Source organism: Charadrius vociferus, unplaced genomic scaffold (assembly GCF_000708025.1).
Source record: "Charadrius vociferus isolate BGI_N301 unplaced genomic scaffold, ASM70802v2 scaffold68, whole genome shotgun sequence".
Taxonomy (NCBI): domain Eukaryota; kingdom Metazoa; phylum Chordata; class Aves; order Charadriiformes; family Charadriidae; genus Charadrius; species Charadrius vociferus.
In genome coordinates this window covers 3038969-3066962 of record NW_009649946.1, presented here as the reverse complement: position 1 = coordinate 3066962, position 27994 = coordinate 3038969, and the positions used below count along the sequence as shown (strand labels likewise).

General features: G+C 38.9%; 1 protein-coding gene across 1 annotated transcript in view; it reads right to left on the bottom strand.

The window, feature by feature from the left end:
• KIF25 (kinesin family member 25) overlaps positions 1 to 27278 on the bottom strand; it is a 42166-nt gene extending 14888 nt beyond the window's left edge. Inside the window, exons 1-9 of the mRNA XM_009891475.1 lie at positions 27252 to 27278; positions 26920 to 26985; positions 23019 to 23135; positions 20941 to 21079; positions 15991 to 16094; positions 14732 to 14820; positions 13329 to 13371; positions 7915 to 7982; positions 3397 to 3471 (exon numbers count right to left, since the gene is read on the bottom strand). Coding sequence (XP_009889777.1) covers positions 3397 to 3471; positions 7915 to 7982; positions 13329 to 13371; positions 14732 to 14820; positions 15991 to 16094; positions 20941 to 21079; positions 23019 to 23135; positions 26920 to 26985; positions 27252 to 27278 — 728 coding nt within the window. The remainder of the gene's footprint in view (positions 1 to 3396; positions 3472 to 7914; positions 7983 to 13328; positions 13372 to 14731; positions 14821 to 15990; positions 16095 to 20940; positions 21080 to 23018; positions 23136 to 26919; positions 26986 to 27251) is intronic.
• Positions 27279 to 27994: the final 716 nt, after the last annotated feature.

Genomic DNA, 27994 nt, shown 5'->3' with positions numbered 1-27994 from the left:
AGCTTTCCTTAGGAAAAACAGAATGGAAATCTTTTTGGAAGTCTCTCAAACTTTCATATAGTCCGGCTATTCAAATTTTCCTTAATTGCTACTTGTTAGAAAGCAAGCATCATGGACGAAATAGTTCTGACAAGATACAGATGATATGATTAGAAGCTAAGCAGACAGGTGCTTGTAGCACTGAAGATAGAGATGCAAATTGGGTATCAATCAGTGACAACTCTGCCAAAGCCAAAGCAGTATTTCAGTAAGCCCAAATGAGCTCAAACTATCCAAAGCAGTATTATATCTAAGCAGGCACAGGGCAGAACAAATTGTTGGGTGATTCAACAGAAGACAAGCAGCAGGCTAGTTTATATTTACCGAGTTTACTTCATTGATGTTCTGGTTCCAACATAAGGGTTTCCAATACAGCAATCTGAAAATTTCAGACTACTATTCACTTATGTGCCCTGACATTTCTCATTCTCTGCTCTGCTTTTTTAGTTATATTCTTGTTTCAAAAAGTTCTTATTGTCCAGCTAGAATACCAATAGTTTCATAGTATTTTTCTCCTGAAAAGAGTGTGGGTGTTCAGTATAGCAAAGTCATCACTGGGAAAGAACAGTGTTAAAGACAATTAAATGTATTCTTCTTTAAAATAAACAAGTTTGATTCTTCAATGCTGAAAAGAAACGAAATGTTATCTTACTCTCTTGCTGGCCCTGTACGGCTAACTGTAAACTTTGAAGCCTGCTGTCCTTCGTCTGTTTTGCATATGGGACAATCTTTTCTTCCTGTATATTTATACTGAAAAATGAAACAATTCATTAATAAAGAAAAATAAAGAAAAAATGAAGGAAAGGAGTGGAACACTCCTTTCTACTTCAGTTAAAAGCTGTTACAGACCACTTTGGAACCCAGACTCAAACAATCAGGAGCAGCAAAAAGGTTCAAGGTTCAGACAAAGTACGTCTGTTTCCCATTTACAATGGGAAGGCTGCTGAGAAACATGGCTCATATGCACAGCCTCGCCTACCCTGAAAATCTGCTTCTGTTTAAATGGCACTTCTGGAAGAACAAGACAACTCTTTTGTTTTCAATAACAGAACATTTCCTAACGGAATATAAAAATCCTAGCTTTTAGGACAGGATTCTCTCAATGTGGAAATTAGAAAGTGGGAAGCACAGCAGATCAGATATGTCTAAAGATACACAGGGAACATATTGAGCCAAAGCAAACTTATGTTCATTGCAAAAGGAAAAGGAGAGAGAACACTGGCTTTAAGGACTTCTTCAAACTCATCCAACCTAGTGGTCCCTAGGTTGCTCAGCTATGGAAACTGTGGTTACTCATCCTTGGTAAACCAGGATAACAGCCTTCAGGAAGGCCACACTGCGGCTGGAGCTGAACTTGTCAAGGGGCACAAACAATAGTAAGAAAGGCTTCTACAGGTATGTCAGCCAGAAGAGGAAGGTCAAAGAAAGCAGATGCCCCCTGACGAGCAAGACTGGCAGAGTGGTAACAATGGAAGAGGACATGGCTGAGGTACTCAGCAACTTTTTTGCCTCAGTCTTCACTGGCAACCTCTCTCCCCACACCTCTCGAGTGGATGCACCGCAGGACGGGGACTGGGGGAGCAAAGTTCTGCCCACTGCAGGAGAAGATCAGGTTCATGACCACCTGAGGAATCTGAACATACAGAATTCTATGGGACCTCATGAGATGCATCCCAGACTTCTGAGGGAATGCGCTGATGTAGTTGCCAAGCCACTCTCCATGATATCTGAAAAGTCACAGCAGCCAGGTGAAGTCCCCAGTGACATTGCACCCATTTTTAAAAAGGGACCTCTGGAGATCATCTAGTCCAACCCCCCCGCCAGAGCAGGGTCCCCTACAACAGGTTGCACAGAATGGCGTCCAGGCGGGTTTTGAATGTCTCCAGAGTGGGAGACTCCACAACCTCTCTGGGCAAAAAAGACTGCTCCCATCCCCCTGGCATCCTCCCTTTAAGTATTTGTAAGCATTAATAAGATCCCCCCTCAATCTTCTTTTCTCTAGACTGAAGAGACCCAAGTCCCTCAGCCTTTCTTCATATGAGAGATGTTCCAATCCCCTAATCATCTTCGTAGCCCTTTGCTGGACCCTCTCCAGCAGATCCCTGTCTTTCTTGAACTGGGGAGCCCAGAACTGGACGCAATACTCCAGATGCAGCCTCACCAGGGCAGAGTAGAGGGGGAGGATGACCTCCCTTGACCTGCTGGCCACACTCTTCTTGATGCACCCCAGGATGCCATTTGCCTTCTTGGCCGCCAGGGCACATTGCTGGCTCATGGTCATCCTGTTGTCCACCAGGACTGATGTCCCTGCTCATTGCAGGGGAGGTGGACTACATAACCTTTAAAGGTTCCTTCCAACCCAAACTATTCTATGAATGCCATACAGGCCATATAGGACTTCCCTTAGCCCAGGTAGCCCTTGTGTGCCCCTCTGTGGCATGTGTAAAGGGAAGGCTGGGATTTCCCAGTATCCACAGTATCCTGATATGCCTCTTCTAGGCTTCTTTTGAAAAGGAGACTTGGAAACTTCAGTGTGCAGACTCCTAGGAACAAGGATTTCCACTCCCTCTACAGGGAGGAAAAGGTCCATGACAGTTCTACAACCACCATCTGTAACTGAGTGGAACTGAAGCAGGGGGTGTGAAAGGAGCAGAAAGGAAGTTTTGTGTGAATCTCAGTTCAAGCTTCAAGGATTATAACAATATGTGCTTCAAGGCTTCTTCACAAGAGTTGCTTAAGCTGGCTCTAGGATAAATGAGGAATCACACTTCATGGCCCCCAGTGGCTATAAGTAATTACGCATATTTGTTAGTGGTTGTTACTGGTCAGTTTTGTATTCAAACCAGAATTCTGTTTTAACCCCAGTGCCTGAAGGAGTGTTAGAAACTAAGACTGAGGATGCTCAGTTCTGGTTAAACCAGGAATAGATTACATCACCTCCTATGGTCTGTGCTGTACACAAAAACAGAACAGATGATCAGAGAGTGGCCCTGGCAGGCTTTTCAGATATGAATACACTGTTGGAAAAGATGTATCATACTGTGTCTACAACTGAAAAACAGCTATAAAACATAACCTACCAAAACACAAAAAAGGACAGTATCCTCCATTAGAAGCAATGCTTAAGTTTGCCAGAAAGAGACCAAAGAAAGAAAAATATTTTTTTTCCCAAATTTTTCTATTTGTACAGAAACAACATTCACTTGGTGTTGAGTAGAAAGAAAACAGGAAAATGCAACTGCAAAGCCACAAAACTTGACAGGACTGCCAGTATTAAGTCTTTTTTTTTTTTTTTTAATTGATGGATTTCAGTAGATTATTGCCCTTTAGTTTTCTTACTCCCACTTTTTAACTTACCCATCCAGGAGAGATGTTAGCAAAGGGGCCACATCTGCAAATACTGTGTCTTGAGACTCTGAATCATTGTAAACTCTGAGGAGCAAAATGCAATGATCAACTGAAGAAAAAGTACAACTATGTTGTCACAATACAAGAATACAAACTGGGGAAAATGTAGGCCAGTGACATAAAACTCATGATCTGCTGACATTTCGGTGTCAGGGGACTGAAAATTAGAACTCCAAGGTTCTAGCATGCTTTTTGGGAGTGGCTGTTGTCTGTACTGGAGGGAACAACTTGCAGGTGTGTGTTGGCTCTCTGAGCTCATCCTAGTCCTTCTGCCTGCCTCTCTGGCAGACAGAGTCTTTTTTCAGGCTGTACTGGATCCCTGTTATTCTCTCTTCCACCTACCAGACTGTGAAATATCACTGCTGCCTATGTCTCCTTTGTGTCACACTAAGGAAGGGAGTGGTCAGGTTGTGCTTTCCTTTAGATGTGGATAAGGTCTGGGGGGGAAAAAAAAAAGAGGTACAGAGGCTGCCAAGTTGCCTTGGGACTGGTCTCAGAAAGTCAGTTGCAGAGCAGAAATCAGAAGGCCCCTGAGGGTCATGTTTAAGGATGCACTGTCTTTGTGGGCAGCATCAGCCTAAGGATTTCTCCACTTCATCTTCTGTCATTCTACTCTGAAATAAACCCTTCTCACTCGAGGGAAGACTTTCTTTCACATTGTGATGTGGATTTCAGACTAATTTTTAAACAGAATGAAAGACAATTAAATGGAATGAGTTATTCCACCTCTTAGAAAAGAGCAATGACAGTACTATCCTTGGGCCAAAACATGACATCTAAACCAACTGCATACATCTTTTTCAAATTCAAGGAAAAAAAAAAAGCTAACATAGGGCTCTTCAAAGACATTTTTCCTCCAACCCTTTCAACTATCAAGTTTGTACAACATAAAATCAAGACCTGAAAATAGGAAATCAAAGGGAGGAAATTCTGATCATAAAACATGGACATCTTAACTCATTCATTTCTTCTCTAGCACACCAAAAATGTATCCTCCTCATGATTACAGCCTGCAGCAAGTACGGTTTATACAGATGAACAGAATCTAAAACATGAATGCCATTAGCCATACTTAAGTATTTGAGGTATGAATGTTTATCTTTGGAAAAAGCTTCCTTTTCTGATATCTTTAAGTTGTGATATTTTTTTTTTTTTGTTTAGCTCTGTTTTCTAGTGAGTGATGTGCGTTCTTTATAGCTGATAGCAAAATGACTAATTAGAAACAGGAATTTTGGTAGCAGCAAACATTACAAAGCATAGTTACTTCCCTATGTATATAGTATACTAACACACTTCACTTAGCAGTATTTCACAGCTTGTATGTGATACTACAGGTTTCACTGAATTAAGACATAGTGTGCTCTTTAGCATTTACTCAAGCCTCTTTTTATATTTGATCAGGATCTGGCCACTACAGCCTACAGCCTGCACAAATGTAGATTTTTGTATTCATGTTCTCCATAAATAAGACTGTACAGTGGTATCACTGCTAAACAGATACAGAATTAGAGCCGAGCCATTTAGTTCAGCGTTATGTTTCTGACAATAAGCAGAGGAAAGAGCAAGAAACACTATGGTGGCTGGAGACACTATAATTCATCTCCGTGTCTCATCCTAATCCTTAAAAGCTGCAAACTGGCCTCAAAACTGAAATATGAGTTGAAGCTCTGTTTCAAAAAAAATATTATTAGAATTAGTATTCAGTTTCTCTTTGCATCTTGCTGAATTCTTGGCATGGAGTAACATCCTGTGGCAATGTGTTCCACAGTCTAATTGTAAGTTGCATGAAAATGTACTCTTTTTAATCAGGAAAGGAGCACTTGTCTGGCTTGATGGACAAATACTGCTTGTCTTGCCATTCCACTGATGTGCTGTCATGCTACACTGAGAAACCAACAAATATGCAGAGATGTGGCACAGTTTGTACTGGGAGGACAGAGACACTGAATAGCAATACTCCATCCTTGCTTTGCATGCATACACGCATATGCTTCAGTAAACTTTGCACATCAAATCTGCAAGGTCAATATAAGAGAGCAAAAGCACTTCCAAACACTTTTCTCTAGTTCATTTATCATCTGCAACCAATGAAATATTCATTAGCACCAAGTCCTCCATCTTAACCAACTAGGCCTCTCACTCAGTATGTGTTGAAATTTTATTTTTTCTTAATACATCAAAACATCTCAGAGCTACTACATAGAAAACCTCACAAAACTTAAAAAGGTATTTTAGAGAGAACATTCATACTGTCTTCACTTGCTGTCGATGGGTGTTTGCTATCTAATAAAGCAAACAGATTGCTACCGACCACAACCAGGGCTAGAACCAACCAGTCTTACTAGTCTGTTTGCACCTAGTAGTAGACCTGTACCTAATTATGTCAGGTTCAGGTTCTGGTAGCCGTTCAGAGGAAAGGCACAGGGCTCCATGTTACAGTAACTACTCCATATATTTACTCAGCTTCCTAAAGGGATTTTACTGCCACTACTTAGCTGCTGTGGTTCCAATGTTGGACCAGATGATTCTTGAGGTCCCTTCCAACCTGGCACTCTCTGATTCTATGAAATGCTACCAGTACCCAAATGAAGTAGTTTAAAGTTGGCTTGGGCTAGTTTATGCTACACTGTAATCACAGCGCTGCCTGAAGCATGGACACCCACTTAATTAGAGACCACGAAAGATACAGCAAATCCAGAGAATCTCTTTCTGTAAGTCGGGGTATTTTTACCAGAATGACAGATTTGTCCCTGTGCAGCAATTAATGTTAATTTCACCTTGAAAATTCTGAGCTTCTTTTTTATTTTGCTAACTGATTCGCCAATAAAATTCTAAAAGCATAACATGCTGAAAGCTGGAATTTTCTTTCTAAGCTGAAATCAAATATTTTGACATTTATTAGTTCCATAAAACTTTGCTAAAAAAAATAAACATTTTTGAGTTCATAAGAACCATATGCTCTTCTGTTTATAAAAAAGAGCTGTGCTGGGACACTGAAAAAACATTCCCCAAGAACTGCATTCTTTGGGGGATTTACATTTTTTTAACCCTTTTCCTGATTATCAGGATCTACACCACATGTCCAGAGTCACAGCACCTCTGGAATCCTGTGTCAATACCATTAACTGTGTTGCTCTACAGAGTTGAATTCCAGCATTATTCTCCATGTACTTCAACTGGTATGGCTGCATTAGGTATAGCTGGAGGGTGAAAGAAATTACTTCAAGTAGCTTAGCAGACATTCAAGGGGGCCATGTACCTTGAGAGATCACATATGTCTTGTATCAAGGGAGTCCTATAACCTATGGAATCAGTAAAGTACCCCTGAGATTTTCATTATCTCAGGCATTTTCAGTTGTTTGGTGGCCTGCACAATAGCAGTCCCCGGTCTTCGTCAGCAGAAAGAGGCAGCATCTGAGAAGGATGCCTCAAGAAAACGGTCAATGACTGGCAATGTTTAGCAAACCTACAGCAGCTCGGGCTGAACAGGCTTAGACCTTAAGTTTAAACCAGGACAGATAATTCATGTTGGATACATGTGACTTTAAATCAAGTTTTGCCGTCAAGCAAGGAAGCATAAAATCGTCCTCACGTGTTCTGTTTCCAGAGGATTTTGAAGCATGGTTCAGGGAAAAGAGCATACTGTATGAGTCATTGCAATGTATAGATGCAAAGTTTGCATTAGAAAAAAAGGCATGGGGCAAATTTTTGTATTTCTTCATTTACAAAGATCTCATTTGTTTTAATTTAACTCTTCGTTCCTGTTTTCAGAGGTTCAGGTCAGCTCCCTTCTGACAGAATATAAGGCACCTTTCAGCTTGACTCCCTGCAGTTTTCTGTCTTGCTGACTGACTCTCTGGTGCCTCATAAGGCACAAACACCGATTAAAACCCTTACCACAGCTGGCGCATTCAAAATCTCTCTCATCTATGTGGATTCTTGAGCATCTACTACAGAAAATGGTCACACTACAGCCTTTCCCTCGGGGAGCACTGATTTACATGCAACTACTCTACCCAGCTGTCTATGTTCAGGCCATTTAACGCTAAGTTAAAAGTAGCATGGCTGAACATCAACTCTTACAAGTCCTCAGTCCAGTTTCTGGCTTAGTCATGCTGTATGTCTAACGCTGAAGTCACGCCATCCACCTCAAGTCCTTACCTTTAAAATGTGGATAATGTTTTGCTATCTCACAACAGGCTGTAAGGATCATGAGAGCTACTCATACTGTGAAAAGGGTGAAGTCCCTACACAGGTTTCAAACTTAGGCATATCAGTAGTCTTCACTGAGAGAGAAGACTAAGCGTGTTATCTGTATCCTAAAGTGCATTATTCTGTCCTGGGAAGAATGAGAATACCACATAAATATAAAAAAATGAACATTATCTTCTAACCAACGCCTACTAAAAATTAGCCTTCACTATACAAATCTTCCAGCAACGTAGATTGCTACACAGGACTACTCACCTCTCAAACTGAAAAGTCTTGTTTACTGATGCATGACCAGGACGGCTACACTTTACAAGGACAGTTTCCTTAGAGAAAAACAAAATACTTACAGTTAATATCACAGGCAGACACATACAAAAAAGGAAATAGTTATCATTTCTAACATTCCAGGTGGCAGCAGTAATTAAGGATCATAAGTCCAAGGCCCTTCTCCAGTAGTCACCAAAGGCTTTAGAACCTGGATACTGCAATGAACTAGCAAGACCACACAAAAGAATCTCAAAACACATTCAGATTATTTAAGAAAAACCAACACAAACTATGCGCACTTAAATTCACGAGAAAAAGCCAAACCCTTACCTGAACTTCTTATGTGCCTAGAAAGCCACAAGCAAGTAAACCCAACCTCCCTAACTGCTACCACAGGTAGCAAAAATGGCAAAAAGAGCCTTTTTTTTTTAATTACAGGGCCAGTTTTCAGTGCCTCTTCAGATTTATTTCACATATATTTGTGCCTAGAACTGAGCAGAAGATGCACTTTTCACAGAATAACATGCTAGTCCACAACTGTGAGAAAGAGCTGCACTAGCACAATTGCTAGAATTCCATGAATTTGCAGTGGAATCCATTTTCCAGACGGACTATATAGTAGTTTTGTAAGTCCCACAGATATGTAAGCAGCTCTTTAAACTATTACCAGTGTAATCACAGCAGTCTGGCATGCCTTATGTAGCAACTTCTGTGCCCTTACGTTCCTTACGGCATATATTCCTTAATTGCAGAGAAAAGTAAAGAAAAAAAATGTGGGGGTTACAACAATTTGGGTGAAAGTTCACTAGAACACAAAATACTTCATCTAATTCAAGGAGGTTTCCTAGCTCACTAACCTGCGGTTACATTACTGCATTTGATGGGAGTGCTGAAATTCCTACTGTGCTTCAGACAAGTAGCTTGGAGTGCTGAACTTCAAATGAGTATTGCCACAGAATGAAGTAGTAAATAACAATTGCATAATAGTATGTCCAGCATGCAAATGGCTAATAAAAATCAAATTTCTTGGTTTGAGTTTACAAGTACTTCTTCCTCTTTGAAAAAGGCCAATGTATCATTATCAACCTAATGATGACAACGCTCACTCTACAGCATGAGCGATGTTACCCATCCCAGTATTGGCAAATCTAGCAGCAGTACAGATGTAAACACAATACTTTGCTACAAAATGGCCAGACACAGAAATTCTAGTAAGATCAGTAACCAACAGGCTCTGGGGGACGGAGAAAAAAAAAAAAAAAAAAGAAAGGGAAAAGGATATAGTTATGGAACCTATTTCTGATTCAGAAATCAAATTTAATTGCAGACCAGCTTTCCCTAAGGTGAGAAATGGGACAGAAAAAAACCTCTATTTGCACAACATAAAGAAGTTTCATATAAGCATTGGTAATGACCTTCCTTTCTCAGATCAGTATGGTCTAACATATCCACCACAACTACTGGCCGACAGAATCTCATCGGGTTTCCCTGTCAATAGTGCTTATGAAATCCATACAGCTGTCTCACATGAACCCCAGAGTCACAGAATACTCCCTGTCTGAGTTCTTTCAGGGCAATATGAATCATGGAAATGACAAAAGGATACTTCATAAATATTCACAATCTGTCCTGACACCCAAGCCTGAATCCCCAAGACAGGGGAGCAGTTCAGTAAGTGAAATTCAGTAAGGCACAGAAATAATTTTAAATTAGTTATATGGAATAGTGGATATAGACATGATCACTGAATCCAGCTGTGGTAATTATCATTTCTTATCGCTTATTACTGCATATCTGCTGAAAGCTATACCCCCTTTCCCAAGACTATTGCTCCACAGCAGAGCCGATGTAAGGGACACGGTGACTGCTCCTCATGTTTCACTGCTGGGTAAGCACCAGGGAAAGAAACCTCTACCTGGAGATGGTGATAAGCAACTGGGGAACTATAATGTCTCCAACTGCTACAGCTACATCCATCTGATCTGTTAGAAAATTATCTCCCAAGAAAAGGAGGGTCTTGGCTGTGTTAATTCTCAGTCCTATCTTGAAGAAACAGCAGAATCTTGCACCTTCCCTGATATTCAGAGCAGCCTCTTTGCTATCCTCTTTTTCTCAACCACTCACAAGTGAAAACCTCAAAATGATTTGAAAGGAATGAACGGCGTAGAGGCAGCCAGTTTCTTTTCTCTATGCCAATGGATTCAAACATCACTTCAGGTGTTAGGCTACAGCAGGTGCCTCAGGTGCCTATGTAGTCATGGAAACAAAAATATTTATAGTTTAATTCAGATATTAGGTGAATGACTTTCCCTCTGGAAGTGCCTACTTTTCTTCAGTGACCACAAGGAGAGTATGAAGTGATCAGGCACCTCATTTAAGTGTCTACATTCGGTGTTGTGAATCCAGATGAAAACATAGCTACTCAGACGTGACACCTATATTCACCAGTGTACACAGCACACCCTGACAGAGATGAATGAAATGACAGAAAAGCAGCAGGTGAGATCCTGGACCAGAATCACAGAATGGCTGAGGTGGGAAGGGATTTACGGAGATCACTGAGGCTCTCCCCCTGCTTAGAGGAGGGTCAGCTCCAGCGTTGCCCAGAATCATGTCCAGTCAGGTTTTGAGTGTCTCCAAAGATGGAGAATCCACACCCTCTCCAGGCAACCTGTTCCAGTGTTTGACTACCCTCATGCTTCTTCTCATGCCTAAGCTGAATTCCCTGTATTTCAATTTGTGCCTATTCCTCAACTTGTCCTGTCACCACCAAGAAGAGTTTGAGCATTCAATACCTCATCTACTAATTTTCTCTGGCAGTGACAATACTGGCGCTGCTCGGTGTCCTAATTTATGTGGAATAGTTCAACCCGATGCGTAGTGTGTACTTACTCTCCACCACTATTGCAAAACAAGCTTCAGGAGAAAGGCTCAGACAGTTGTTACTGTTATGCTGAGGAGCTGGGCATACATGGGAAGGCAAAAAGAAAACTTCAAAAATCTTAAAGTAGCGCAAAAACTGAAACAAAATACTTTTCTGTGCATCCAGTAAAATCCTAAGCCTTTTTTAGACTTAGAGTAATGATTCTTTAGACAAGATAAGCAAGATTATAGAAAAGATCATGTCTTTTGAAGAATGATACAAACCTCTAAATAAACAAAAGAAAAAATACTCAAAGACAACACTAAATGGAATTCATGTAGTCTCAGTCTCACAAAAAGATACACAGCCATTCTGTCCCAGTGTCAGTTCTGCCTATCTACAGGCAGTTTGAGGGAAGTGTTAACACTGCTCTCTTCTGCTTCTGGCAGAAGAGAAGCAAGGCTACTTTATACTGCAATTTCTGTTCTGCTCCTTCACTATGAGACAGATGTTTTTGCAGTTCTAGTTATAACATGACAAAGTTGTAACTTAGATGAGACAGATCTGCATTTTACTAGAGCTCCACCACAATCTAGGAACAATGTCAAGCTGAAGCTTCTCCAGAAGATCCAACCATAGTTTCCAATATGCACGCTGGACTGTGTTGTGACTGTGGTTCTCAAATGCATCTCTGCTTTCTAACGAACATTAGCTCTAAAATGATCATGGCAGAAAACTGCCTGGTTATGTTACACATATAAAGTATTTTCAGGGAAAAATCTGGAAAGACAGTCATGATCTAAAAAGCAAAACTAATAAACTCAGCACCTCAATCACAGATGGTCTTCCTTCACCTTGACCTAAAATTTCCTTTAAATCTTACATACTTGTCTGGAAAATGGTTAACTTGTTTCCAGAAACAGAAGCTTTGACTGTGTTGCAACTAAAAGCTCAATAACAAATCAAGCCCCATAATTTTAGCTGAAAATTGTGTATTTATCCTAGCCACAAGCATAACACTTTCAGCTGTTAAAAGCAAAATAAGCAGGCAATAAAACATTGCTTTTCTTTACATTTGTTAGATTAGTCTAAATTGACTGCTTTTTAAAAAAAGTCAGTTGTACTTTTATCCCCCTTCACGAACTTGGATACTTTAAACAAAAACATTTAGTTTTTTCTTATTAAAAAAATTTCATATTAAGAAACTAAGACAAAGACTTAAGGTGTTTGATCAAAACTAGAAAGCATTTTAACCAAATAAATGTCAAGGCAAACCAATAAAACATTTGAAGTCAATGTTGTGTTTTCCAAAACCAGGAAGTTAGTATCTTGCAAATTTCATTTTACAATCAAGTCCATGCATACATTTATCTTCCTGGAATATTTCATAAGGACTTTTAAACATAAGAACAGGTTAGCATATTGACAATTACCAGCCCATCGCTTCATAGAAACTAAACCTCAAATTGGCATAAGCAAGCAGACACTGCTTTGCTTGTAAACATCTAGATACTGTAATATACCAGATATCGCTATGAAATAATCCAAAACCTAAATATTATCTAATTTCATCTTCATGCAATAAAATTCAACAGGTCAGAAATGGTCATGGTATTTTACAGTACAATAAATGGGTCATGGCATCCAGAATACTACGTCTACCATTACACATCCCTGTTTTTTATCTCCTGACACATTTACTCTTTCTTAGCTGACTCCTGATGTGCTCCATTAGCTTCCTCATTGCATATATGTCTTTGTAAGTATCCACTTTATGTAACTGAGATCTGCCTAATGAAGCTATAATTTGGGAGATTTAAACGCATAACATACTGTAGGTCACTTAGGCAATATATTAAGCACTACACTATAGAAGAGAATTTGGCTAATCACCATGTAAGTAGCAGTGAGCAGCCAACTAAGAACTATAGTGGCTAAGAAAGTTAAGACCCAAGTTAATCCTTTCACCTTAGCACACACTACTGTGCATTTTTAAATTTTATATCTTGGTAATGGCCTCAATTAATGCTGGAATGTCATCTGGATTTGCAGCCTCAATGCTCATTCTCCTTACTCTGATGGATCTAAGCAGGCCACTTTAACATGCTTGACTGCAGCACCACATAGGCTGTTGTAGTTCGTGAGATACCATATTTCTCTCCTAACGCATTAATTGTGTTGCAATAATAACATGGAAAAAAAAAAAGCCTGACATCACTTTAGAAATAGTTACAGTAAATACAAGTGGCTCAAAGGGGCTGACTGCAGGAAGTCTGCAGCTGTTTGACTACTGCAAACACACAACCTCCGGTTCATGGATGACTGCACCAGCAGAAGCTCCAAGCTGTTACTACTACAAAGAATAAGGATGAGAACAGCACAAATCACCTGCTATTGCACCCATGGGTGATCAAAGCTGGGCACTGATTGACAAGAAAGTACCTCATTTTTTTTAAAAACCCATGGTTCACATGTCCCTCTTGTTTCTACTTCCCAGTATCTGTGAACGTGCTTTTGAATTTCACCATCAAATACTCACATCATCAGCTGCATACGCCACTTTTTCTGAAAAGTTTCTTTGCCTGTAAGAAAAAAAAAAAAAGCCAACAGGGAAAAAAATGTACATTTCAAACCATAAGTGTTCCATATAGCTCCGGAAAGTCAATGATCAAAATGTCTGTGAACTACACATTGTCTGAAAAGTACCTTTCAGAACTGCCATTATTATCATCCCCTATGTACATACTAACACCACAGCTAATAGTTAAAAAAAAAACAAATTAAAGTGCAATCAAGCAAAATAATCTGCTTTAAAAAAGAAGTTTAGAACAAACTCAATTAAGACATTCACATGCAAACCATTCTATTATAAATTCATTCATGTGTGTAAGCGTTTTGAGAATTAGTCTGTAGTTTCACAACTAAGTTTTATTTAAATTACTTTTTGATATCTTAAGAAAAGTTAGTCTTAAAAAATGTTTGTTTGGCCTATTCCATCCTGGTTTACAGTGCAATTCAGCACCTGATTACACTATTCCATACAACAACAAGAGTGGGTTCCTTCCCAGGTATACCAAGTACAGGTTAATGCAAGTTTTCCCCTTCAGGCTCCTTTGATGTTATTTTAATTAAAACAATTCTATATTTTTTTAAGATTTGCCAAAAATTAATAAACTTTAAACACTGAATGTACTCTTTTAGAATTACCAGCCAGCACAAGTAAAATAAAGCCCCAAATCAGTTATTTACTGATTGGGCAAATGATAAAGTTACTGGTTTCTAGCCACCCACACAGTTTGCCCCTTCTTTCTTTCTTTGTATATGTTTCAATCCCTACCTTCTTTCATGTTAGTCATCTATGGAGAATTCAGCTTATTATAGCACATACTTGCATCTAATCCCTCTTTTCCTTTTGGATCTTGGAATGTTTTGACACTTCAGTTACAGTAAGTGTATTAGAAATCAGTAATGAAGAGCCAAATTATGCCGAAACAGAATTACCAATGTTTGTGCTGACAGCAAATCTGTTCTGTAGCATTACAAAACAACTGTAATGCTGAGTGTGTTTCTCTACCCGTGACTTCTGACAGTTATTACATTACTGTATCCCAGAATTTGTACAGGATAGCGAATATAGTCTAAACTGATTGCAGCTGTGTTAATTCTGCCAAGCCAGGGATAATCCTGGCTTGGCAGAACAGCTATGGCTTTCTATCTGGGTGGACATACTTTTAGACTAGGGGATGAGATTGGCTAAAGCCAATTTAGCAGGCAAAAGAAAAGGAAACAGCAATTAGTTTTTATGATACTATCATCATCTCCATACACACATAAAAACAGAAAAATCAAGAACAATGTTGTTTTCACATACATATAACTATTTTTTTTCTCTGTACGTTAATTATGAGTCAGCTAAGATCTAACACAGCAAAAATAGATTACCTATCTTGTGGCATCGAATATCCAGCAGCAGTGTCAAACGGTAGCAATGGTCGAATCCTGCAGTGGACTCTGATATTTCCTCTCAGTTCCTAGGGTTAGAATATTAAGATGTATTTAACACAGATTACTGGAAAGGACAAATACACTGGAATTTGTCAAGCAGACGTAAAAGTGTTTAAGAGAGCAGGTGGAGAGAAAAATAGTATCGATATCATTTGCCTTGAGAAGTTAGGAGAAAGTACTTGAGGAAATATGACCTCTTCAGAGCTCTGGAATGGTATAGCCCTCTCCAGTCTATATGGGGGGAAAAAAAAGGCTTCCAATCTAAGCCATTTTCCCCTCTTCAGCCTCCTTCCTCTTTACTTGAGTTTCTTCAGACACCTGTATTAACTCAATAGACAAGATTACACACTCCATTTCTCTTCCACCATCCCTGAGGAAGATGTGGAATATAAAACATTTTGTACCTTTTCCTCTCCACCATGTGTACATACATGACTAAAAAGTCAGTAACTGATTTTTCTCTGCAGGCTGTTTCAGACTTCAGTTTATTTAACCTGGTGTTTTTCCTTCCTTTTTGCTGGTGATCAGTTCTTCTTGGTTTTTATTAGTGAAAGCAGCTTGCCTGTGATGACTAGTGACCACTGGCTTTAACTCCCCTCTGCCTTGGGGACCATCTTTTCAGTAAACCGCAACACAAGGCGGAGTTTGGAAAGTAAGTACTTTTTAACAAAGAGCTTCATTGTCCCAGGTAGAAAAACTGAAAATAATTTTTTTTTGAAGGAGGCTTGAGTTTCTAAAAATCAGCAGAGTAAAGTTAAACTACAAAAAGGAAAAAATTAATCCTGAATGAACCATCACTAATGGCAGAGCAGAATACAGCTAGATATACTTGGAAAAATGAGAGAAGACCACTTTGTAATTTCAAGTTAATAATTTAAGAATTCTAAAACTATTTCAGAAGCTTGCAAATTTAGAGAAGAGGATAAAGAAAATCGAAGTTTTGTTCACTATTCAAAATGGATGATGCTCCTTTGTGCAATATACTCCAGGAGTGCATTTGAAATGCACTTGTGTAAAAAATAATGGGCTGGGGCTTATTTGAAGACAAGTGTGCCTCAGCAAAAAATGAATCATATACAGACAGCTGGAGAAAGTGATACATCCATGAAAAGTATATGCATTAGTTTTATTGGTGAGGAAGTTATGGGCATAATTACAACAAAATAAGAAAGTGTTCTGTCATTAAAGATACTTACAACTAAGCTGTTATGTAGAGCTCTCCTCTTTTGCTTTTCTTTCTCATATCTCTCTGTCACCTCTTGTAGAGACTGCTCAAGATCAAAAGCTTTTATCTGAAACACTGGAAGAATAAAGCTGTTTCAAAGCACTAAATTCTATTACTTTAAAAATTAATTTTCTGGTAGTGCCTCATGAAATGTAAGCATAAACCTTTTTAACGTCTACCAAACTTAAATTAGGATGCTTAGTTCCTGATTTATTAGACACCTTTGAAAAATCCCATCATACTTCTTGCTATGAAATGGCTATGCAAAGTTACAGATAATTACCACAGGTTCCTACAATGACATAGGAAATCTTGAAAAACAATCAAAAAGACAAGATATTTAAAGGCAGTTCAAAGGTGTCAGTTTAGTTAGAGTAATGTTATCTGTCAGTGAAGCCTGAAACCTAAACCTGAAGCAACCTGCTTCTGGATGGGGCTGTCACTTGCAAGGCTCAAGCCACATTTGCAGACTGCTAGGTTAACTTCTTGTAACGTTAACTGGCATGAATCTATCATTTATCCTCATGCTACTACTACTGTAAACAGCTCTAAGGTTCCCCTTTAAGATAGGTGCACTCGCTTCATGGGCAGGATTTAATCAAAAAAGATTGATCTTTTGAACCTCAGGGAGTCTCTTCCACAAAACCGAGGAGAGCAATATGGGTCATTAAAAAAGCTTTCTAACTTCACAAACGATTTTATTTCAGCCCAATTACATGAACAATGAGCAGGCCTAAAGCAAATGTACAGCCCAGACAGCACATAATGTGACTGTAAGCTTGGGTAAAAAGGAAGCTTTAAGAAACCCCAGTGGGATATCAATCTCCCCAGCAATTAGTGAGCAGTTTGAAGATGCAGAGCATCAAGCAGTCAAAACCATGGTCTGAGAGTTGAGTTAGCAGGACGGCCACCAGCCTCAGTATGTGTTACCTTACAAAGAAAGGAACATACTTGAAGTCTCGGTATGTCATACATATGATTTACACTCTCTGCTATAGACTAAAAATCAGGTAACTTCAAGGGACATTCGTCTATTCTGAGTTCTTATTTTTGTAATACCCATGCTGTTCACCTCCAGCTCATAATGTTCCTCCACAAGTGCATACATGCAGGGGGAATGCTGTTAAGAGTTGGGGAATCAAAGTCTAGGAGTTTCACTATGAAAAATCCTTTTCTTGCATCCTGTATGTGGAGTAACACTAGTATGTCTTGGTTTGGAGAATCACACGCAAATATGGTACAATAAATTGTCAAAAACAACTCTTACAGTCACTGACCCCTAATTTATTTTTCAAAATATGAGGTTGGAATCCATTGATTATTTAAGTAATCTCCATAACAAGTATCTCCATTTATAAAGTTGTTTCAGTTCTTGAAGCCTCTGGAATAAGCAGTAAAGTAAAAGCAATAGGTGCTAAGGGTACTCTTCCATTCTTCCAGTCGTGAAAGAAGAAAAATAAATTACGAGCTTGTTTCAATTTTTAAGTGATCTCTTCATGAGGACTCCGAGAAGCCTACTGGACATTACAGATCTAGTTCCAGTTAACTTAGGCTCTAGTTCCTCAATTTTTTTTTTTTTATTTTTTTTTTCCCAACTAGCCCTCCTACGGTGAAGATGACTGAAAACAGAAATCAATGTTGGGGCATCCTAATTTGATACCAGGGCTTTTTAGCAGACAGGTGAAAAACTGCAGTCTCTAGAAAATGAGTCAAGTTGTTGCTTTTAGCGGATGATATTTTGATATTTGTAAAAGTGAACAATCGGTTCTAATGTCCCTCTTCTGTAAAGCTTTATGTGCACCACAAAAAGACTTCTTGAACACAAGCTCCACAGAGCAAGTTTCCTAATGCATAAACTATTTCTAAACTTTCGATTTTTCTGGAAGTGGAACGATATAGTTATAAACATAAACAGTTATTTAACATTTTCCTAGTTTTCTGCTTGGCATGAGCTGCAAGTTATTCAGAAGTTACATTTTCGTCCATAACCTAGGGGCAGCCACTGGGTGCATCTGTTTTTTAAAATACTAATAACCCACTCTTCATTTTTCATAAGAAGTAGTCACTACCTGTCTGCAGCCATTACAGACATCCCTCATCCCTTTCCCTCATGCTTTGCCCATCGCATCACCCTATACAGAAACTTCCTGAGAGCTGGGCATGCTGCTTTTTCTGTTTAAATATCACTGAGTGCAATTAGGATCTTCAGCAATAATCAGACTAACAGTTGTAGAAGAGTGATGGCTTGCAAACACATTCAGGATTGTAATGTTTCTTTAATTGACAGTCCTGGTTAAGGAGCTTTTCATTCCCTCCCATTCAGCGCTGCACCAGACTTTCTGCTGCTTTCACACAACTGCTTCCACAGTCAGGTAGAGGTCAAAAAGCAATCCTTCTTGCAGAGTCATTTCTGTCCTGGATCCGCTCCCTGATCTGTTTTGTGTGTGGCCACACAAACAGTTACACCAGCCTAATGGAAAGGTCCAGGATGGGGACATGAACAACAGTAGCAGCATAACCTAGCGCAGCCACAGCCTACCACAGATACCGATGTGTAGCTGTCCCCATAGTTCCTTCAGGTTTTTAATGTTTCTTTCCACACTAGATGCCAGTTTAAAAAGGAGGTCAACCTGACCATGCCTTCTAGGAAAAGCAGCTATGATGTAACAGACTTAATTCCAAAACTTCTTTTGAATTCAGCAGTGTTTTATATTCTGAGCCGTAACATTATGCTTTGGGCTGCTGCAATATTTCTGTTGCTGGATCCAAGGTCCCTCTCCTCCTCCCCTACCCTACACTAAGAGGGAAAGGCTTTCCAAACGCAGCTGAGCTGCTGAGACTCTGCTGTTAAGGGTAAAAGATGATGGTGAAGATGATGGTGATCCACATTCCACAAACACAAGTCATCAGTACAGTGCAGAGCTCAGATTTCTCCAAGAGGAGCAGAGCACTTAAGTGCTAGCACATGGACAAAGTGGGAAATAAGCCCCGTACCCAATTTTTCCTCTTCTCCACCCCAGAGAGAAAGTGTCCTGGAACCACAAAGGATATCTAAGTCACTGGGCTGCGGCGGCTTTCACAAAATACGTCAGTAACCTGCAGCAACTCCTCTGTCATGTATTCACTTGGACAGATCTTGCTCCTTAGTACCCACCACTTCGCCAAGCAGTGAGAACAGTGGTTTCCCCTCCCTGAAAATATGTTCTGCATGCACAGATACTGTTGTTTCCTCTTTTTGGTAATACCTGCATGGTGAACCCATCTAAAAAGTCATCAAATTTTTAGAAATTCCTACTCTTCCATGTATCTGCTGAATTACTGCATCTGCCTCAGCAGTATCATCTGCAGTCAGGTGGACAGTGTTTTTTGCAAATATGATAGCAGCTTTGTTTATCAGGGAAACGGGCCTGTAACAAAAGAATAATGGGCACATCTCTCTTTTATGAATTACTGCTATTTAAGTTTCAGTGGGAAGGATGGCAATAGCCTGGTTTTCAGACTGTGAATAAATATTTCCAAGCAAGGGACTACTCGGTTATTACAGTAAAGTTTTATAGTTTGCTGCATGTCAACTAGAGCCTTGAAATTAACCTACTTGAATGTTTCCTCTATAATTCTCTCCCTCATTTTCAATCTCTATTTTAGGATTAAACTGATAACATATATTGTCTCCAGAATACATACTTTGGACTTTCTGTTTACAAAAGATTATATGTAATTTAAGGATGGCAATTTTGACTGTCATATTTAACCTTAACAATAGGATCTCCATCTAACACATTTGACAGAGAACTGAAGAGTGGCCAAATTAAAAACGTAAGTCATCCACCTAAGTACCAACACACTAATTTGTTACAGGCAAGGAAGCTTCTCCTGGCTATGATTTCATAGAACAATGCACCACAAAGTGCAAATGGAGAACAGTCAACAGGAATTTGCAAGGCCTCATAAGGAATATTTACTATTTATTTACACCACAACATCTCCAATCTTCAATCTGTTCATTTAGCCCCCTGCTTCAATAAGGGGAACATTCACCTTTACCTAGGGTTAATTTTCCACTTTGTTTTTTTTCCATTTTAAAGACAACTCTATTAAGCATTTTCTCTACATGGATAATACAGTAATCAAATCAATTCTAATGATAACTTAGTACATAACATACAAGGACAAGTTCTGCAAACACCCATCACTTGAGAATATGTGCCATGTGTTTCTCAGGCCTGGTAGGAGCTTCGTCAGAATCAAGGATATTGGAAGCAGGTGCAGAGATCCATGCCAAGAGATCCGGGTGCATACCAATGCACTTAGTCCTCAGTGATGAGGGCACAGAGTGCCCCTGTACTGCACGGTCTGCTTTGTATGTACACATGAACCAAGGACCTGAATTCTGAAACAGTAGTTTGTATGATGTTATTATCTACAGTCTAGCAAATGGAACTGGTTTTGATTTGGAAGTAAAATTTTCTCTGTAAATGCACAGAAATATTAAAAATCTAGGCTGTCCTACTTTCAGACATTATTTTCAGAAATCTCTGAAATCACCTGAGTCCTTTTCTGGTACAGTCAAAAGCAGACAAATTTCAGCTAAAGCAACACATTCGTTATTCAGCTATTCTAAAACAGTCAAGACAACAAGCCTGAGAACTTTAGATTAAAAATGTTACAGCTGAGCCAACTCAGCAGTCTTGTAGCAGCTGCATTCAACACAAAAGCTAAATCCAAATTATCAGTCATAACCTCTGCAGAGTTATTTGCACTTTTTCTAATGCTTCAGAACTCCCTGATGATCTAACATCAAACAAAAAAGAAGTGCTACAATTTCAGTGACACGTTTCTCAAAAATCAAACTCAACCTTTCAATGTTACTAACATTTAACAATGACGTTGTTGATGTTACATGTTTGAAATGTAGCCTTACTTTGCATTGCTTCATTTTGCAGCTGTATTTCTTGGACTGCTGTCAAAACTTGGTAAAGATAAGTCTTGCTTTGACGCTGAAAGTCTTTTGAAAGCTCAAGAGCAAATGAATGGAGGCTCTTCAGGTCTTGCTTAAGCCTCTTCTCAGCAAGAAGAAAAAATATGTTATAAAGACACAAAACAGTAGTTAAGGAAGAATCAATATAACCACAACACAAATAATTACGGTGAGATATCTGTCAGGAAGATCCCTCTACTTGGTGAAAGGAAGCCTTCAGGAGTACCTCTTTCTGCATCTTTAGAGAAGGATCCTGCAAGATGTTTAGCAATGCCATTTCCTAAAGACTTCAGCAAGACTTTATGAATCCTCACCATCTTATGGTACATACTTGGACCATAAAGCAGCTTCAGGTATAAGAAAGTATCTTTCTTATTTCATCAAACAAAAATAAGCGTGTGTGTGTGTTCTGCCCACTTAGGAGACATATCGAGGATTAGCAGTGAAACATTGTGATCCATATACCCCTTACTGCATTCATTTTTCACACTTTGATCAGTTTATTTTTCCAACTGTGGTACTGACCTTGAATTAATGCTGCATTCATTTTTCACACTTTGATCAGGAGGTATTTGCTAAGCTTCACTCTAAGGCATTTCTTAAATAAGTCAGTTCTATGCCTTCCTATGACAATAGATGTATTTTGAAAAGATCAAAACCATAATTGTTCAGAAAATTATTTGTATTATGGATGTAACTCAGCATAACATGCATGACGAAATATTTAAACATCTACAAAAGCAGCTTAAAAGTCCAAATAAAGTAAAAACAAATTGACCTGATTTTAGCATTAGTAGACTTCTTGACATCTAAGTCTTGGAACAAACATGTAAAGTCACCTGTAAGATGAACTTAACAATACTTTATCTTACAGAAGCACCGTGATGTTTCATTAGTCAGCCTGGTACAAAGTGTTGCATATGCTGTGATAGTTTATTTTTCCAACTGTAGTACTGACCTTGAATTAATTGACTAGTTTCAATGATAAAGCAATAAAGTAAACTAAAGGGAGAAAATCACTGCATTTCTCACTCTCAGAAGCCACAGAATATAACTGGAAAGAAATAATTTTTTTTTTATTTATTATGGGTATAGGATCACCATTAATCTAGAATTTTATTTGGAGAGCTTTGCTCTCTCCTAACATTCATTGATCTCTGATAGTAAACCATCTCAGTTCACTGGTATTGAATCACAAACATTTCTACCATTCTAGCAAACCTAAAAGTAAGACACCACTGCAAAATTTACTAAGCAGAATCACTGTAATTAGAATAGAACAGAATATTCAGTTGGAAGGGACCTACAACGATCATCTAGTCCAACTATGCTACAATTAAGCTACATCCTTCTGCCTGTTAAGAATCAGATTTCCTTCCTGAGATACTTTGGGGGGGGGGTTGGACTAGGTGACAATTAAAGGTCCCTTCCAACCCAAATTATTCTATGATTCTATGGAGTAACTTAAGGAATAAGTACTTCAACAAAAGAAAATATTATGGCACTGGGAGAACAGATCCAGTCTCTTTGATGCCAAACAAAGACAATCTGAGTAAGCACACAGCAAACTACTTCCTCTTGGGAGGTCTGCCAGAGCAGAACTCTTACTGAAATCAATGGAGCTCTCCAATGCTTCTCTAAAGGATTTGCCTATCTGGTTAAAGCATATCACAATTGGTTTTAGGCGTTGTCTGTATGATAGTCAAACCAGGGATTGCAAGGTTTTGATTACAAAAATATCTAACTCGGATATTGATAGCAGCCTATACATAAGATACTGGAGCTCAGGAGCAGCCACTTTTACCAGCTTGCCAGGTGACTTTGTAGCCTATTGCAGCAAAACCACTATACATTTTAAGCTAACTCAGGCATTGCTACACTTCAGTACAAGCACTGCTGTGAATAGAATAAAGCCATTGATGAAGTTCATATCTGACCATTTTCTGGGTTTTACTGTATTTGATAAGCATGTAAATGTTTGGGGCATAGATTATGCCTACGTTATTACTAAAGGTCTTTACCTTTATTGCTTCATGTAGCTGGGTTAAAACAGAACTTCTCTGCAATTTCTGCTGCTGGCCATGAGCAGAGTAGAGCTGCAATACTTCATGAGTGCTTCTTCCAGCAAACCCTTGATACTGTTTAAAAAAAAACAAAACAATCACCTAAAAATCACTTTGAAGTGCTCACATCTTCTGTTGCATTCTGTCCCCTTTGTCCTTGTAAACATTTGTAACTCAACTATCCGATTACTTGTGATGTAAATACATAATTTTTTAATTGCTTTTACCTTTTTCTGAGTCACGTGAAGGATCACCTTGATGTAACTTGCTAACATCACAATATTCTACTTCCTTCGGGTGGTAAACCTCAGCATCAGATTACTAAACTGCTTCTGCAGTACCTAAAACCCCTTACTTACACTTGAGGTGAATCTAAATGGTTAAAACTGTGCCTTCACTTAGGGAAAAGAGCTCATTAAGTGTCTGATAACTACATTTAATGCAAAAAGCTCTTTGAAAGAACATGAAAAAGAACGAGGACACGCATATATGTGTTAACTGCTAAAGCCCTGAAGGAACTGGTAATACACAGCCCCCAACTTAGTGTTCACTGCTCTAGCTTCCCGCCAACACCAACTCATTACATTCCAGAGAGTTGCAATAGTGCAAAACTGTACCAATAAAGCACTAAGTTGGGTCTTCAGAGATCAAAGCTGCCAAAGCAATTTTTAAAGGATATGGAGAAGAATGCTTTCTAATAATCTAAAATTACCTATAATGCAAAAGCAATTTTTATGGCCATTTTTTTTTTGAGATGTTGAAATCAAAAGGAAAATAGAAATAGTACAACTTTAAATATTTACAGGCAAGAACACAAGAAATTTTTGTAGAGTACTTGTGAAATTCTGCAATATAACAGAATCTGTACCATACTAAAACCTGCTTTTTCATCATTTACTGACAGCCCTGGTGCTTAAAATGAGCTGCAACTTCTTCACCTACTTTCCCTTGCAACCTGTTGTCATCTATCATTCCTTAACCAGTACCAATAGTCTCTTTCCTTATTTTTGAAATGCACTTGTCTAGCACAGACTAAGCTTCTACTTTATTCAGGCCATAAATTCTGTGACTGCAGTTCCCTGGTATTTAAACTAACAAAGCATAGAAGAGTACAACGACATGAAAGAGCTAAACTGACTCACACAATGGGTTTGATTTACTTCCAATCATCTGATAATGATAGGTAAAAAGGAAACATTTAATTGCAGTTTAACTACAGATGACATCTCCAAGAACAACAATACAATGTCCTGGAGCTGTCAGAATAAAGAAAGATTATATTTTCCAAGAAAAGTCCTTCACTTATCTAAACCATGTGGCTTTTTCACCTTCACAAAGCACTCATCTTCTATTTACAAATGTAACCTGAGGTCCTGCACAGCTATTCAACACCTTAACACTAATATAAAAGTTCTTACATGGAAAAGAAACAGCAGGAAGAGATTATTTTAAAATAACTTTTTTTTGGTTGGTTTTTGGTTTTTTTGTTACAGGTTTTAAGCTCCCAGAAATTGAGACTGAAGCTATACAGCATTTGTGTTCTTTTAAGCTGAGGATTTTCAAGACTCATGTTACTCAGATGCAATATTTACAAACATGCTTGACAAAAATACCTACAAGTAGCTCACCAGAATTAGGATCTCTAATCACATGTTAAAAGTTAAGCATATATATAAGCAATTGCAGTACTCAAGCCTTATTGTTAAATAAGCTTAAGCTATTTAAAACCTCCTTTTAACATCTAACACGTTTTCCACCATCTGCACAGGTTCCACCTGATCCCTCCGTTTTTCTCAACATGGACAATAAAAGTGGAATTGTCAATTCTACTTTCATTGCAGTCAACCTCTCCTCACTTCCACTATCAAGTTTATCTTTATTGCAAAGGCTGCTTTGGTTTTGAGGCTTTCTCCATTAAAATAGTTCTAGCATTCATCAGAATGTTTTGTATGCCAGAACTTGCAAATTTGTGCTCATGCACGAGAAGCAAAAAACGACTATAAGACTTTTTATAGTCAGCTTTATTATAAACATAAGTGAAACTGAGCTACTTAGTAGTGTTCTCCAAAGTGAAATCTCAGTTCTGCAATTGGATCCATTCTGGCAGACTTGGCTTTATGTATGGAAGACAGCAGGATACGGATCTCAAGCACTGCAAACAAAAGCAAGGGGAATGCAGGTAGACAAACACAATTCCAAGTAGGCAAAAGCAAGTCTACAGAGAAAGATCCGATGTCTTGTTTTCAGTAACAACCCTTACAATATGCTGCTAGGATAATAATATATCGGGCTGCAGCAAACAGTGGTAGTGCTGATATTTATGATTGTCTTAAGGATATAAGCAAGGGAAGGTCTATAGCAAGACATAATATTTTTATTAGACTGGTGCAAACTATAAACAAACATTTACACTGCAAATCCTAATTTACGGCTATCCTCATAAGTTTGTCTCCAAAGCTTGCTCGCTCACTTCAGCCAAGACGAATCCAATTAGCTTTTACATGTTAAGAATGAGACCTCTGTTAACCCTGGTCACTGTGACTGAACCTCTTACAGCTCAATCATCCAGGCAGCTCCACCAGCAGATCTGAAAGGTCAGTGACTGACAGCCGAGGGCAGTAGCTTTTTTCACCAGCGTAGCTAGTGAAATATTGGGAGATATGATGCAACATTGCACAACCTTAAATTCACCTAATTAAAATTAGTATTCTTTTTAATACTCTTCAATTAAGATAAAACTATTTAATGCCTGTTTAGCTCATGTGTTCAGATTGCTGGGGGAAATTAACGACGTAGAAGCGAAAGTCTTTTAAGTATATTTAAAGAACCACCTGAATAGAAACATCAGTGCAAGGTTAATTGCAAAGCATTTCCACAAATCATTTGACATTGGTTCTGACTGATGGTGGTAACACTACCACGCTCCTCACGTGTATGTAGGTGCTCGTACGTTCCAGCACATTTTGCAATAAACTGAAACACGGCTGTATTTGGAAAACAAGGCTTCATTATCTAATGCTCAGATAACTACTTCTTACATCTGATGCACCTTACTGACTAAAATAATTTCTTTCTTATGTTCGTGAGAGTGAAAAAAAAAACCACCAACAGCTGAAATATTTAAGATTTTTGGTAAATATTATAAAGCAGAACAAAACCAATAGAAACATTTTCTCAGAATCAATTACAGGATTCTTCTGTATACCTAGCAAAACTCATTTCAGATGTACCATCTGCTTCTAGTCAGGCTTTGAAAAATGTTAAACCCACTTTTATCCACAGGTGTTAACAAACCACAGTGAGGGCAAATGGCTTTCCTGAGGTCACCCAACCATTTAATGTTTCAGCCCAGATTAAAAACTCTTGGCCAACAGTCTCTATCACAACTAATACTCACAGCTGGCTCTGGTCTAGCAGTGTAGATCAACATTCAAAATTCTGTAAATCTCTGAAATCCTGCCTTTGAAGACACCGAACATTATCACAGGCTGCTCCTTTTTTCAATAATGGCCTAGGAACAACACATCCTTCTGTGAAGGATATAAGGAAATGAGGGCATCCAGTTGTTGCTATATGCTCTGAGTTGTTCCCTCAGTTCACTTTTGGAAATTTAAAACAATGGCAATTATTTAAATGTATGTCAACTTCCAGTTGCTTAATCAGTCTATTGTTATTGCTGACTAAAAAAACAATCAATCGATCAAACAAACAAACAAAACCCAAACACTGAGCCTTAATCCCTTCATAGATTTTCCCAACAGATAAAGAGTGCAAAACTTGAAAATAAGAAGGCAGATTTCAGTGCCTTTTTTTTCCTATTTTCCTATGAATTCTTTTTGGAAAAACAAACAATAGTTACCTCTGCAAGTTTTAGATGAAGAGCAGCGTTCTCAGTTTCCAGGACAACTATTCTTTCTTCTTTGGTCTAAGTAAAAAACCCACCCAAAATCACAGAAGTTAAAATTAAATAAATATTAGTCTGATGAAAATAATTTCATTATAATAGTTTTATTACATTCGTCTGTTTCTCTGCCTTCCAGAATCAATGGACTACCTATCCCCAATCTCCTCAGCACAATATTTGTCTACAAGCGCATAAAAACTAGGATAAACTCTTAATATTCCACGATTACCTACATTTTCTGTCACTTTGCCTGCTCATGTGGAAAATGCACATGTACAAAATTTTACCTGTTTTATAAAATCGTCTCCTGACATTTTCCAGGTCGTTACAGAAGTGTTATTTTATTGATTTGCTAGTAACCACATAAATTTCTATTCTATGATTCTATGAATTTCCATTTCCAAGGCCGAACTGTTAAAGCTCTTCAATGGCATCGCAGCAAGACCATCCCTCCACCGGGATGCTGCCTTCCCAACCAGCCAGACGCCTGTCCTGCCCCGTGGCGGGGCTGGGGAGGCCGATCACAGCTCTGACACCCCATTTCTAACCCAGTCCCAGGCGGAGCGGCCTCTCCCCCACATCGGACTGCCTACCAAGTTCTAGAATCATAGAACGGTTAGAGTTGGAAGGGACTTTCAAGATCATCTAGTCTGCCCCCCCTGCCTTGGGCAGGGACACCTCCCACTAGACCAGGTTGCTCAAAGCCCCGTCCAGCCTGGCCTCGAACACCTCCAGGGATGGGGTATCCACAGCTTCCCTGGGGAATTTCTTCCAGTGTCTCACCACCCTCAGAGTAAGGAATTTCTTCCTAATATCTAATGTAAGTCTACCCTGTTTCGGTTTAAAACCGTAACCCCTCATCCTATCACTTCACTCCCCAAGAGTCCTTCCCCATCTTTCCCGGAGTCCCCCTGTAAGTAGAGGAAAACTGCTGTATTTAGGATTCTCGCCTAAATTTCAAGCCGAGAAATACACTTTTGACACCAAGGGGCAGGAAAGGGGAGGAGAGGATAGGGCAGGGCAGGGCAGG